The 12246-nt window shown below is 60.0% G+C and overlaps 1 protein-coding gene across 4 annotated transcripts; it reads right to left on the reverse strand.

Moving 5' to 3' along the window:
- Positions 1–977: 977 nt before the first annotated feature.
- LOC104697893 (prominin-1-A-like) lies at positions 978–11921 on the reverse strand. 4 transcript variants are annotated; one of them, XM_039553636.1, is made up of 26 exons: positions 11817–11921; positions 11089–11520; positions 10690–10896; positions 9455–9510; positions 9026–9231; positions 8487–8607; positions 8277–8340; positions 7765–7854; positions 7314–7504; positions 7154–7228; positions 6790–6853; positions 6402–6561; positions 6003–6155; positions 5403–5526; positions 5154–5245; positions 4844–4928; positions 4592–4735; positions 4280–4351; positions 3999–4088; positions 3831–3884; positions 3447–3527; positions 3071–3139; positions 2885–2974; positions 2509–2621; positions 1560–1577; positions 978–1170 (listed from the first exon to the last, which is right to left on the reverse strand). In XM_039553636.1, exons 3-26 carry the CDS (start codon positions 10817–10819, stop codon positions 1119–1121), a joined length of 2394 nt encoding a protein of 797 aa, XP_039409570.1. In that variant the 5' UTR covers positions 10820–10896; positions 11089–11520; positions 11817–11921; the 3' UTR covers positions 978–1118. The 4 variants fall into 4 exon arrangements, with proteins under 4 accessions (XP_039409570.1, XP_039409573.1, XP_039409572.1 ...); XM_039553639.1 differs by having other exon boundaries at positions 10690–10900; XM_039553638.1 differs by lacking the exon at positions 11817–11921 and having other exon boundaries at positions 11089–11722.
- Positions 11922–12246: the final 325 nt, after the last annotated feature.

Here is a 12246-nt window from a genome sequence, read left to right on the forward strand (position 1 = left end):
AAAACAAGAAGACAAAACTGAGCAGAATGTTTTCCAAGGGCGTGCTGGATGTCTCACTCCAAGGACCAGGAAGTGGCCATCCCTGGGGGAAGCAGGGGCCAAACCAATCTGAAGGACAGATTCAGCTGAGTGATAGGCAAGCGCAGGGCTCTCTCTGCAGTCAGACTGCTGGGGGGAAGACAGCAGGAGGCAAGGCTGCTGCAGCTTCAGATAATGCCCAAAGGAAAAACTAACAATTAGATCTGAACGCAAGTGGAAAAGCAATAAAGCAGATGCACGTAGTGGAGGGCTGGCCCGGCCCTCTCACTCTGCTCCAGAGAAACTTGGACTTTGCAACAAAGGAAATGAGTCAAGCTGCTCACGTATATCCCCTGTGCCTGACACGGCTTTCGGGATGGTCCCTGCACTTGCACCAAGGAGCAGCACAAAGCAATACCTGAACTTGCCCCAAGGCTCTAGACCAAGTCACCCTTTGTTCATCTGCACATGCAGCTCTTTCCATGCAGAGCATGGGCTGTGCAGGGGTGGGCACAGAAAGTACCCGTGCCACCATATCTTGCAGAGGGAAGGAGGTGTGGGCTGCAGGCACTCCATAAACTCACTGGAAACCCACAGATGATACATACCAGCCTTGCCAGAGGGAAGTGCTCACGCGCTGGTGACAGCTTGGGGCGGCACTTCATGGACAGGAGGCTCTTTGTGTGGCTTTTCCCAGGGAAGGACCTGGCACTCACCCAGTCAGAGGTGCAAAGGGCTGCCCACTGAGGGGAACATCACCCAGTGTTGGTGATGCTGAGCAATGGTCCTGTATCAACCCATAGGCTGGCTGTGGGCAGAGCACACTTGGGAACACCAGAAAGAGCCCTCTGGTCCCAGGCACAGCCTCAGCTTGTGCCAGCAATGGGGAACCCTCCATGCCCCTACCCCTGTGTACTTCCATCTCATCTAGACCTGAGGAGTGCAGTCACATCCCGCAGTGCACACAAACACACCATTTATTGTTTGATACCAAAAATTACAGCCTTGGAAAGAGGCAGGCTCCCTGCAAAAATAAATAATCACATTTTTCAAGTGAGGGGGGTCTGTCCATTTCCTCCTCCATCTGCACGTGATGGGGGCTAATGCCTTGTGGAAGGTCTGGGGATTTTGTAGGAGTTGAATGTGGGTGGCCTGCAAAACCAAGGTCACCTATGTCACCCCCAGCCACAGAGGGGAGCAAGGGACAGCTCAGGATGCACTGGGATGGTCAAATATCATCCCACTCCTATCACCCAGCCCCACAGGAAATAGGGTGTGGAGACAGCTTCCCCAAACCCACCAGCTCAGGAAACTGGGACCAGCAGCACCTCCAAATTTAGGAGTGTGGGAAGATGATAGAGGACCCCACAACTGTGTGCTCTACAAAAGTCCCACCTTCACAACCATCCCCTGGTACCAGCACACTCCTTGGTCTGGCACTCACCCTGGTCCTCATCCCTCTCCCTCTGTTCCCTGACCCCCTCATACCACAGGGGCTGCCCCCCACCCCACACAGGGACCTGGCAGTGTAAGTAGCTTACATCTCAAAGTCTTCATTCCTAAAGGGGAGAAAAAAAGAGGGAACAGTGTTAGTGGGGCAAGAAGAAGCCTTGTGGGACAGCCCAGCATCTCATGGTGGGACAAGGTCTCCCATGGGTCACAAAAGGAAAACGTGGCCTTCAGGGTGCTGTGGTCCTCTCCATCCTGGCTGCCTGATCTGAACAGGGAGCACAGGCTCTTACAGGCCCCCCCCAGAGCATCAGTGCTCCTTCCCCAGGCAGGCAGAGCAGGGCCCCATGCTCACAGCTCAGCAGCCCCCAGCTCCCTATGCCACAACTTTAGTTCCCTGAGGTGCCTGGGCAGCTGAGCCCATGTCTCCAGCCAGCTCAGAGGGTGGGCAGGTGGGGCACTGGGGAAGCCCCAGCACACCAGCTGCACTGCAGGGCCACGATGTAGCCCTCAGGAGTTGGAAATCCAGCTGGAAACTACTCAGTACCCTCAGGGGTCAGTGCTTGTGCTGGTGGTGGAGCTGCTGGGCAGAGGGTCCCAGAGGGTTGGGGGGCAGCCCCAGGACACCGGCAGCCACAGGCATGTGAGCAAGCACTGCACCCTCGTAGCAATGCCACCAACCACGCAGCACATTGCATTCTGCACTGCATCCAGCTGTGCTCCCATGCCAGTGCTCCAGCACAAAAATGGTGCTAAACAGAGTGAGTCAGGTGGTGGACTTGAGCCAGGCTGGGGCTGCAGCCCTGCCAGGCTCCTTCCTCCAAAGGGGATGCACCTTTGTCTGCCCAAAGGGGAGGTTCAAAGTAGGCAGAGAAAAGCTCTTCAGAACATTTCCATCCTCAAAAGCTAAGGGCTCCAAGCCACGTCTCAGGTCCTCCCCAGCCCACGTTACTTTAGCATCAGCCCCACAGGACATGAAGGGACAGATGGCAGGGGGACCCTACACCTAGTGTGGTCACAGGGGGTGGGGCTGCTCCTCACCTGTACACATCAGCAATATCCATGCGGCGGTAGAACTTGGCAAGTCTGACGGCCAGGATGATGCTGGGCAGCAGGAACAAGGTGCACCAGCCCAGGCTGAACCAGAAAGCATTCTGTGTAGAGTGGAGGAAGAGCCATTAGGCCCAGATAGCAACTGGGAGCATCTCTTTTGCTCCCAGGGCTCCCCAGTAACCACCCACTCCTTCTCAGAGCCTGGCCTTTGCTCTTAGCCATAGCAATTTGCTGGGGAGAAGCTGAGCACTGCTTCCTGTGCATCCCTCATCCTTCCCTGCATCCCTCATCCTGTGCACGAGGACAAGAGGACCTCACTGCCACCCCACACACGTGTCACTCTACACATGGCTGCCCCACTCACCACAGAGTCCATGATGTAGTCACAGCCAATGACCTCCACATTATCCAAGGACTGAGCTATGGGCTTGCAACGTGCCACATCTTCTGTCAGCTGGGGACATGGTGGGGACAGCATATATCAGCATCCACAAAGCCCTGCAGCTCATCCTCCCTTTCTCTCCACCTCACTGAGGAAGGCTCAGCTTACCCTGCTCTTAGCCCATGAAATATAGGTCTCAAAGAAATCCAACAGCTGCTCCAGGAAGGCCCACGTCTCCTGGAGGGGTAAGCACAGAGTGGAGATGCTGCACCACCAGCCCCCTCTGTGGCCCATGTCCCCTCCATGTCAGGATCAGGGCTCTCAGACCACCTCAGCCCAGCAGCAATAGGGCTCAATGCTTCACCCCACCCCAGTCCCTTGCCAGAAATGCCATAAGGGAAGGGGGCACCCAGGGATACAGGAGATGCCCAGGGAAGGCAGGCAGGATGAGCAGCCAGGAAAGGTTTGGCTTCCCTGCACAGAGGGAAGTCTTGGTGAGGGAGTCCGGTCTGTGTGGCCTGGCAGCAGGGTAAGGCAAGCTCACGTTCTTGATGATGTTTGGTGTCTCCCTCTCCAGGAACTCCTGAGTTTTGCTGGCTTTGTCTAGTGCAGCTGTTGTCTGTCCCTGAGATGAAAGATGCTCTCAGCAGCGTGATCTAAGTGGTGTCCCTGCACTTCACCGACCCTGCACAGCAGCAATCCCTGGGGCACAGCCTCTCTGAGCTGGGTGTTCCCAGTAGTCACACGCTGGTAGTGCCAAGTACCTCAGGTGGAGGGAGCCCGCACTTGGCAGGGTCTGTGGCCTCCCTCCCTCTACCCCATGAGCAGCCCCTGCAGCACATGAAGAGTCCCAGCAGCCACCAGCCCCCCAGACTGCAGGACCTCGAGGGTGCCCCAGACTGGCGTGCATTCCCTTTGTGCAGCTTACCTCTAGCTGGGCAGCCCCAGTCTGCACTAAGTGGATGTTCTCCTTCAGACTTTGCTGCGGACAGAGAAAGGGGGGTCAGAGGTGCAGACCCCACAGCTCAGACAAGACCCTGCCAGCAGGCTCTGAGCCCAACCCAGCATCCCCAGGACGTCCCCCAGCATCACTCACCAGTGGTCCAGAGAAGCTGGCCTGCATGTCCTTGTCCAGCTCCCTCAGTTTGCTAGCTTCATCTTCCAGGTCCTTCTTCACATCTGTGCCCTGGAAGAGCCGCAGTCAGCAGTGCCCAGCTCTGTGCCCCACCACAGCCAGCTGATGGGCCAGGCTGGGGAAAAGAGCTGGGCGAGAGTGAAGGGGCTCCCCTCAACACCCAGGCAGGCACAGAGGAGACCTTGCAACCAGTGGCTTTGGGGACAGGGTGGCCACGGCCCTGCGGTGTCATGGTCTCTCACCACTTTTTCTGCCAGCTGCTCCAACTCTGCAGCCAGATCCAGGAGGCTTCCCTGTGTCATATTCCGATCCAGCTGGAAAAGGCAGAGATAGAGCTATGAGAATGAGGAATGCGGCTCATGAGGGGAGCCATACCCCTTCTTTGTGGGGCAGAGTGGAGCCAGGGCCTTGCAGGCAGAGGATGTGCCCTGTTACCCTAAAGGGTTACACAGATGGCAGAGGACTCCCACAGCAGCAAAAAGGACAGAGCAGTGGACCTCCTCAACCCACATCCACCCCGCCCCAATCCCAACACGAGGTTGCACCCAGAACACCTGCTCCAGGGTGAGGGTGAAGTTGGGGGGCTGTGCTGCCCGACTGGCATTCAGCAGCAGGTCTTTCTGGCTCTGGCTGAGCAGGGAGATGGGGCTGAGGGTGATGTTCATCTTCTCAAAAGCTGTGGAGATGTTTCCTGTGTACTGTCAGAGCAAAGGGGGCCGTGATGGGACATGTGCTGGCCCGTCACTGTCCCCTCAGCCCTGGGTTTGGATCCCTGCCCTCAAGACCCTGGTACCCCCCATGCTCACCTGGCTGATATTCAAGAGCTCATCCAGGGGCACACTCTGGTCCAAGTGCAGAGTTTGCCACAGGGAAGCATCTTGCTGGCACTGCCTGCAGGATGGGGGCACAAGGTTGAAAACAGGGCAGGTAAGGGCCACCCCCTCCCAAGAGCATGTCCTCACCTGTGCAGGTAGGTTACATCTTGCTCCTTCCCTGTGATCAGTGCCTACCCACAGCCAGGGCAGGTAGGGCAAGCTGCCCTGCTCCTGGAGAGCATCTGAGGGCATTGAGCAGCTCTACTCCCCCCAAAGACACAGTGTCAGGCCTGGGACCTACCTGTATATCTCTGAGAAGTTCGCTGTGTTACCCTCCAGGCCCAGCAGCTCTGAAAGACTGAAGCCAGGGATCAGGCCAGGGGTGTCCAGGAGCTAAGAGCAAGGAAAGAGATGGAGAAACTAGACATAGTGCATGGCAGGACAGCTTGGAAGAGCATCCCAAATGGCCAGTGCTTCCTCTGCTCCACCAGCAGCCCTCATTTAGGCACCAGTGGCTCCAGGCAGGGTTGTCTCCCCACAGCAAGCTTACCTGGAAGAACTGCTGGTTGCGCCAGGACTCACAAAAGAACATGTAAATGTTCCCCCCCAGCACAAAGATGATCGTCACCAGCAGCATGAGCAGCCAGGAGAAGATGAAACTGAAGCCAACCCCTCTGCCAGGACAGAAATGCCATCAGCACCACAGCCCTGTGGCCCAGCACTGATGCTGGCATTGCCCCCAGCTCACAGAGCCCAGGGGCTGCACACCCCTCACCCCCTACAATTGCAGGAACACCACCCGTCCCACAAACATGTCTCTGTTCTGCCTTCAGCCCCCAGAGCATGACCAGGCTCTACCCTGGAGCTTGAATTCCAGAATAGCTTCCCACAGCTTTACAAGCCAGCACTCCCCTATAGAGCTGCAGGACCACGCACACACTGCCAGCCCTCGCTGTCATGGGCAAACGGGCCCCCCTCGAATGCCTCTCACCAGCACCTTGTTTTACCTTCAATTTACCACCTACATGGGGAGTCACCATGGGGCAGGCCATTAGGCTGCAGTAATGTGATGATTTAGGAGCTTGAGCATTCCCAGGCCAGCCCATCCCACCCATCCCACACATGTCCTTGGCAGCCACTTGAGCCTCACGCCATGAAGAAGTTCCCGCCAGCATTGGAGAGGCTGCTGGCGCTGTGTGGCAGCACGCCTTCCTTCAGCCCCAGGGGCCCCAGCAGCAGCCCAAAAACGTTGCAGAGGACCACCAGCAGCACCGTGCAGCACAGGAGGGCACACACGATCAGCCTGGGAGAAGACAAAAGGGCAGGAGTCAGGCAGCAGGACCTGGGACCCCAGCAGCCAGCCCACCAGCTGCTTCCATGGGGAGGAAAAAAGGTCCCAGGCCCCACAACAAGGAAGGGGCATGTGTAGCTCTGACTACCCTGCACCCACAAGCCCACCACCCAGCAAGCCCCCACCTCCAGCAACTGGAGGAGCAGGAGCCTTAAAACTCTCCAGACAACGGAGCTGGGGACACAGCCCCTCACCCACCTGAGCCCGTCCCAGGCGATGATTGGCTCCCTGTACTCCTCCAGCACCGATGTGGCATTGTTCAGAAAGGCCCCAACTTTCTCCTCCACATCCAGGAGTGGCAGCTCTTCCTGCAATCTTCTGATCTCCTGCCTGATGAGGCCCAGCTGGTCCTGGCTCTCTGCAAGGAAAGGGAATACACTGGCACTGCGAGCTGCCGCCCAGGTCCTGCAGGGCAGCGGGGACTCAGAAAGGATAGGAAAGGGGTAGTCATGGCCAAGGATGACATTGGCATCATGGCACCTGGGGACAGACAGGGCTGCAGGAAAGACCTCCGGGAAAGAATGGCTTGAAAACAGAGGAGGGAGCCCTAGGAGAGGGAGAAATCAGCACACAAAGCCCTGCTTACTTGCCACCACTTCCTGGGACTGCTCTTGCACCTTGTCAGAGATGGTGTTCAGCGTTCCGTTAACCTGCATCCAGGGGAGCACAGCATACAACTCACTTCCCTGCCTGCAATCCAGAGCTGAGCAGCACATCCCCTTGCCCCAGATCCTAGTAGTACAGGACAGCCAGGCTTGCCACAGCACCCAGTCCACCCTACCAGTGTGCAGGGATGGTTGGGACAGCACGCAGGCCTCTAGCCAGCCCTTCCCTCCATGTCACACACTGAATTCCTGATAGAGCTCCTCCCGACCCACTCCCTGTCAGCACAGCCCCAGCAGTTGCAGAAGCACCCAGCTTTGTGCCTAGGTGAAGGTGACACCCCTTACCTCCTCTAAATCAGTCTCTATGCTGGAGTTAGAGACCTCACGCAGTGCCTCCAGCTGCTGCTCCACACCAGGGATCTGCGGGAAGAGCCTGGGGTGAGGGAGCTGTTGGGGCTGGGGTAGGGGCTGTTGGGGCCCCTCACCTGCACCCTGCCCCTCTCACTGTGCTGAAGTTGGCAGTGAAGGCGAGCCCGTCCAGGGACACTTGGCTGCAGGGCTGGCCACAGCGCTGCAGGGTCTGGTTGAGCCTGTCCCGCAGGTTGGCCAGCTGCTGGCTGTAGTTGCTCTGCAGCTTCTCGAGGTCTGAGCGACTGATGGCAATGCTGCCAAAGGTGTCCTTCAGGGTCTTCATCCCTGGAGAGACAGCAGGGGGCTCAGGGCCTCATCCTGCCAGTGTGGCAGGGACTCGTTCTCACCTAGCTGAACCTTGGGAACCCATGAAAAAATGCAACATAAGGGCACCCCCAAAGTCACAGCATTTGCCCCAAGCTGTGGCTGGGAGGCCAGAGGGATCTGCCTCCCTGGGAGCCTTACCCAAACATGCACCTACCCTAGCTCTCAGTTCCAGCATCCCCCTGAGGCCCCTGCCAGCCTCCCAGGGATGGGGCCAGTACCTTGCAAGAGGCTCTGGAGGGATCCCAGAGCCCCGTCTGTGCTGCTCCTGATGCGCGAGGTGATCATGCTGCCCAGGTTGGGCCCAATGTCTGCAGAGATGGGAGAGGTGGTGTCAATGACAGGACCTCTGCAAGGCCGTAGGGCTTGCAGGAAAGCTGGTGAAAACACTGACACCACCAGCACCCGTCCCTCACCCACCCCCCCGGGTGGGGGGCAATAGGGATATCTCCAGTCTCCCACCACCTGCATCACCCTTCCCAGAGAGGAGGATTCCCCCTGAATGGGGAAAAGCAGCAAGTGGAGCAGAGCTGGAGCTTGGAGGAGCCTCCGGACCCAGTCCCTTTAGACGTCCCCATAAGAACCAGCCCAGTGGCCTGCAGGGTCAGCAAACACCCACAGGGCAGAAAGGCAAACCCACACAGCACCCCCACTGCCCAAGGACCCCCAACCCTGGAGCAGCTCGCCACATGGCCATGGGGATGCTCCAGCCCCTCCCGTGGCACATACTCACCATGGAGGCTGCGGTTGGCATAGTCCAGCGGGATGTCGCTCCTATTGATGATAAAATTGACTTGCTGTAGGGACAGAGATGTGGTGTCAATGAGGGTGGGGACCTTTCTCTGCTGCCAGCCCTGCTGTTGCCCTTCCCCAGGGGGCTATTTGGGCTGCTCCTCCCACCTGGCCCCTTGCCCCCCAGACGTGGCAGGGGGACCATACGTGCCTGGGGGATGGAGGCCAGGTAGATGTGGACATTGTCCAGAGTGTTGTTCACATTGGGGAAGGTGCTCTTCACAGCTTGGGAGAGGCGGGCGTTGCTGATGAAGGCACAGACACCACCAGCCCTACAAGGGAAGGGTGGCAGGGTCAGCATGTGGGGAGCTCAGTCCCAGTGCTCCCCCCCGGTACCCTCCAAATCCACCCACACAGACCCCAGCCTGCAGGGTCTGGAGCACACCAGTGAACCCTGCTTCCAGTGCATCCCAGCCAGTGCCCTGCACTGAGGGACCAAAGAGGAGGGACGCGGGAAACTGAGGCACGGGGGAGCCCACTAGCCCGTGGGGAAGCTGTCGGGAAAGGTCTGCACCGTGCCAATGCGCAGCCCCCCGGGGCCAGCTTCCCACCGCCGCCGCTTCCTCTCCTTTGTCCCGCCGTGCCGCGATCTACTCGAGAACAATGGCAGTTTCCTGGCACGGCCGCCAAGCGCCGGCATTTCCAGCCACCCCTGGGTTCCATCCGGAGCCTCCCGGCCAGCGCACTCACAGGAGGAAAGCGGAGACCAGCAGGACAGAAGCCCAGAGCGCCCGGCGCCGGCAGCCCATCCGCCGGCCCTGCTTCTGGTACATGCGGCCGCCGCAGTTCCCGCAGCAGCGGCAGCAGCAGAAGCAGCATCCCACCAGCGGCACGAGGATGATGAAGAGGACTCCAATGGCCGCGCAGACCAGGAAACCCAGTTCGTAGAGCAGCAGCTGGGATAGGAAGAATGAGAGGCAGCATAACACTGGTGCCCCTGTACAAGCTCTGAGCGCCCTGTCCAGACCCAAACAGACAAAATGGGTCCCCCAGGGAGCAGAACATCTCCCCTTACTGCTGCCCAGCATCCAGGGCTCAGCCTCAGAGCAGCACCCACCAGCATCCCCCAGTGCATGGTGGTCTGGGACTGCCGGCTCCCTGCCCCAGCTGCCTGCTCACCTCGTGGATTTCCTCCTGGTTGAACTTGCTCTGGGACTGCCCAAAATTAAACAGCCCTGGGGGACAAGAAGTACAGATGGCCATGAGCAGGTGCTGGGCCCTGGCAGGCTCTCCAGGAGGGCCCCAGACCCTGCTCACCCCAGAGAGGGGCTCCCAGCCCCAGGCATCACCTGCAGCTCAGACCAGCTCTGAGTCTGGCATTTTTCTCCCTTCCAGCTGCCCTCCCCAGCCATCACATCCTGCAGCATTTTTGCACCTGGGAAAAGTGCTGCCAGCCCCCAGGCTCTCAGGGGGTCCACAGAACAAGGGGGTTCCTCACCCCAGTGGGCATAAGGGACACTGCCCTGGCGCTGCCCTCCTGCAGCCCAGCCTCACACAGATGCCCAAGAGCACTGCCAGTGTGGAATGAGTGCTGGGGCAAAGATCCACTGCCACACTGCCTCTTTCATTCCCAGGGCTCTCCCTCTTGTGCCCTAAGCCCTCATCACAAGCCATGATGACACATGGGGTCATTGATTGTACCCTGTAGTCTACATGACAGAAGTTCACAAAGCCGTCGAGGTGTGTGCCAGCCACACCTTTGCCAGAACATTGATGGCGAGCAAGGGCTGAGCCCAGTGAAGGAGGAAGTACAAGTGCCAGCAGCCAGAGTGGCATTTCCCTCCAGGTGGGCAGCACTCGCCCCACAAATACCAAGCAGCTGCAGGGTCCTGGTATCACCTGTGCAAACCTGCAGCTGCTTTGGGACAGAGCTGTGACAGTGACAGGAGCAAGGGCAAGTGCTGGCAAACAGGGCAGTGCACAGGGAGTGCACACCGTGCTGCCACACACTGCACACACTGCTTTTGGTGGCCAGCAAGCACAGAGGGCTGCAAGACAGGCAAAAACCCTTCAGGAGGAGTGGGGTTTGCTCTGCACATTTTTGGGGGCCTAGGATTAAAATACCTGGAGGGAGGATGGGGCAGGAGTCTGCAAGGTGGCACTACCACTAACACCTGTCCTGGGGCCCAGCCAAGATACCCCCACAGCTGTTATGGTACATGAGCAGGACACAGCTCACAATCCTTGGGATCCCACTCCTGATTGCCCCAGCCATATCCCTCCTTACCCAGTACCCAGCGTATGGATGCTGGATGGACAGTCACCACTGCAGGAGGGCTCATGCTCAACGGGGACCCAGCAGCCCCAAGCAGCCCCCCCCCACCACTGCCAGCCCCCCGCCGCCATGCACCCACCTACGGGCAGGGGGTTGGGCTGCACCAGCCGCAGGAAGCTGTGTGCCATTGTCACCAGCCCCGGCGTGCTGCTCCCCGGCGCCTCGGGGCCAGGGCCGTACGTGGGCTTCGAGATGTTCCCCAGCTCCATCGCAGCAGCTCCAGAGGACTCCTGGGCACAGAGAGGAGCTGCCGGTGTCGTCGGGGCACGGGAACACCCAGACTGCCCTGCCTCCGACCAGGAAACGCAGAGAGAAAAAATCAGGCACCTGCCAGCTCCTGCCCGGAAGGAAAGAGCTGCGGGACAGCACCGAGGAAGGGATGGGGAGTCCTGTGAGCAGTGGGGTGGGAAGCCAGGCAGAAGGTGCCCACGAGAGACATGGGGGGCTGTGGGGGATGAAGCGGATTCAGAGCACTCACCCTGTCCTCTGACACCTCTCTGCACCCACAACTGCCGCAGGGTCCGGCCGCACCGTGCCAGCGCCCAGGTCTGTGGTTTGTTTAAGTTTCAGCGATGATTGCTGACTAGCTGTTTGCCGGGCAGGCGGTGATGCCGGGATCGCCCCACCCTGCCCCCTTACAGCGCTTGGCACCCGGCCACCTCGGGCCGCCTCTCCATACCGGGGTCAGGGTCACCACCGACCTGTCCCGACCCAGGCACCGGGAAGAGCTCCTCTCCTCGCCCTCCGCTAAGCTCCCGTGCCCATGCTGGTTTCCTCTTGTCCCGACCCAGGAGCTGGGTTGCCTGGGGTGATCCCGAGGGCAGCCGTCCCGCCCGCTCCGCCCCACACCATCTGCATCCCGTCGGGATGGGGTGCGTTGAGCCGTTCACAGTTTCAACACAAAGCAGCTCTAGACACAGAAGCAGGTTTTGCATCTAAAAACCTTCCGAAATGGGGCACTGCGGCAAACCCGGCATTTTTCACACGCGTCCCGGTCCCCCCAAGCGGGGAGCTGCCTCAGGGGCCCCCAGACAGCAATTTTCCTCAAAGGTTGGGCGCCCGCTCGGCTCCATCCCCGCTCCCCGCAGAGCTTTCCCACGCCGTGTGTTTCCATCCCCCGCCCTGCCGCCGGAGCTCCGGGAGCCGCAACCGGGGGCAGGAGCGGGGAGGGGCTAGGGGTTGCTCCCGGTTGTGCCGTGGACGCACCCGGTGGACGCGGGGCAGGTGCCCCGGGGGTCGCGTCCCGGCGAGCGGCGGCGGGCGGAGCTCCCCAGCTCGGTACAGCTCAGCACGGCTCCGCACCGAGCCCGCGGCGCGGGCGGCCCCGGGAGGTGCGGGAAGGGCCGGACAGAGCCGCCCCTTCCGCCCCGGCCAGCCGGGGTCTGTCCGGGGCGTGCGACCGCGCCGGCCCCCTCGTCTGCCGAAGGGGAGCCCTCCGCCCCAGCTCTCCCCGCTGCACCTTGGCACTCCCACTTCACGCGGGGGGCACCCCTGCTCCTGGCCCCAACCCACCCTGACATCCTGCATCTGCCCCAGAGACCCCGGCCCCTGCCCTGTCCCGCCGCCCATAGGCCCTCTGCCCGTGCCCAGGGGATGCTCCCTCCTTGCCTAAGAGCACCAGCGCTTACCCCATCCT

Source organism: Corvus cornix, chromosome 6 (assembly GCF_000738735.6).
Source record: "Corvus cornix cornix isolate S_Up_H32 chromosome 6, ASM73873v5, whole genome shotgun sequence".
Lineage (NCBI taxonomy): Eukaryota > Metazoa > Chordata > Aves > Passeriformes > Corvidae > Corvus > Corvus cornix.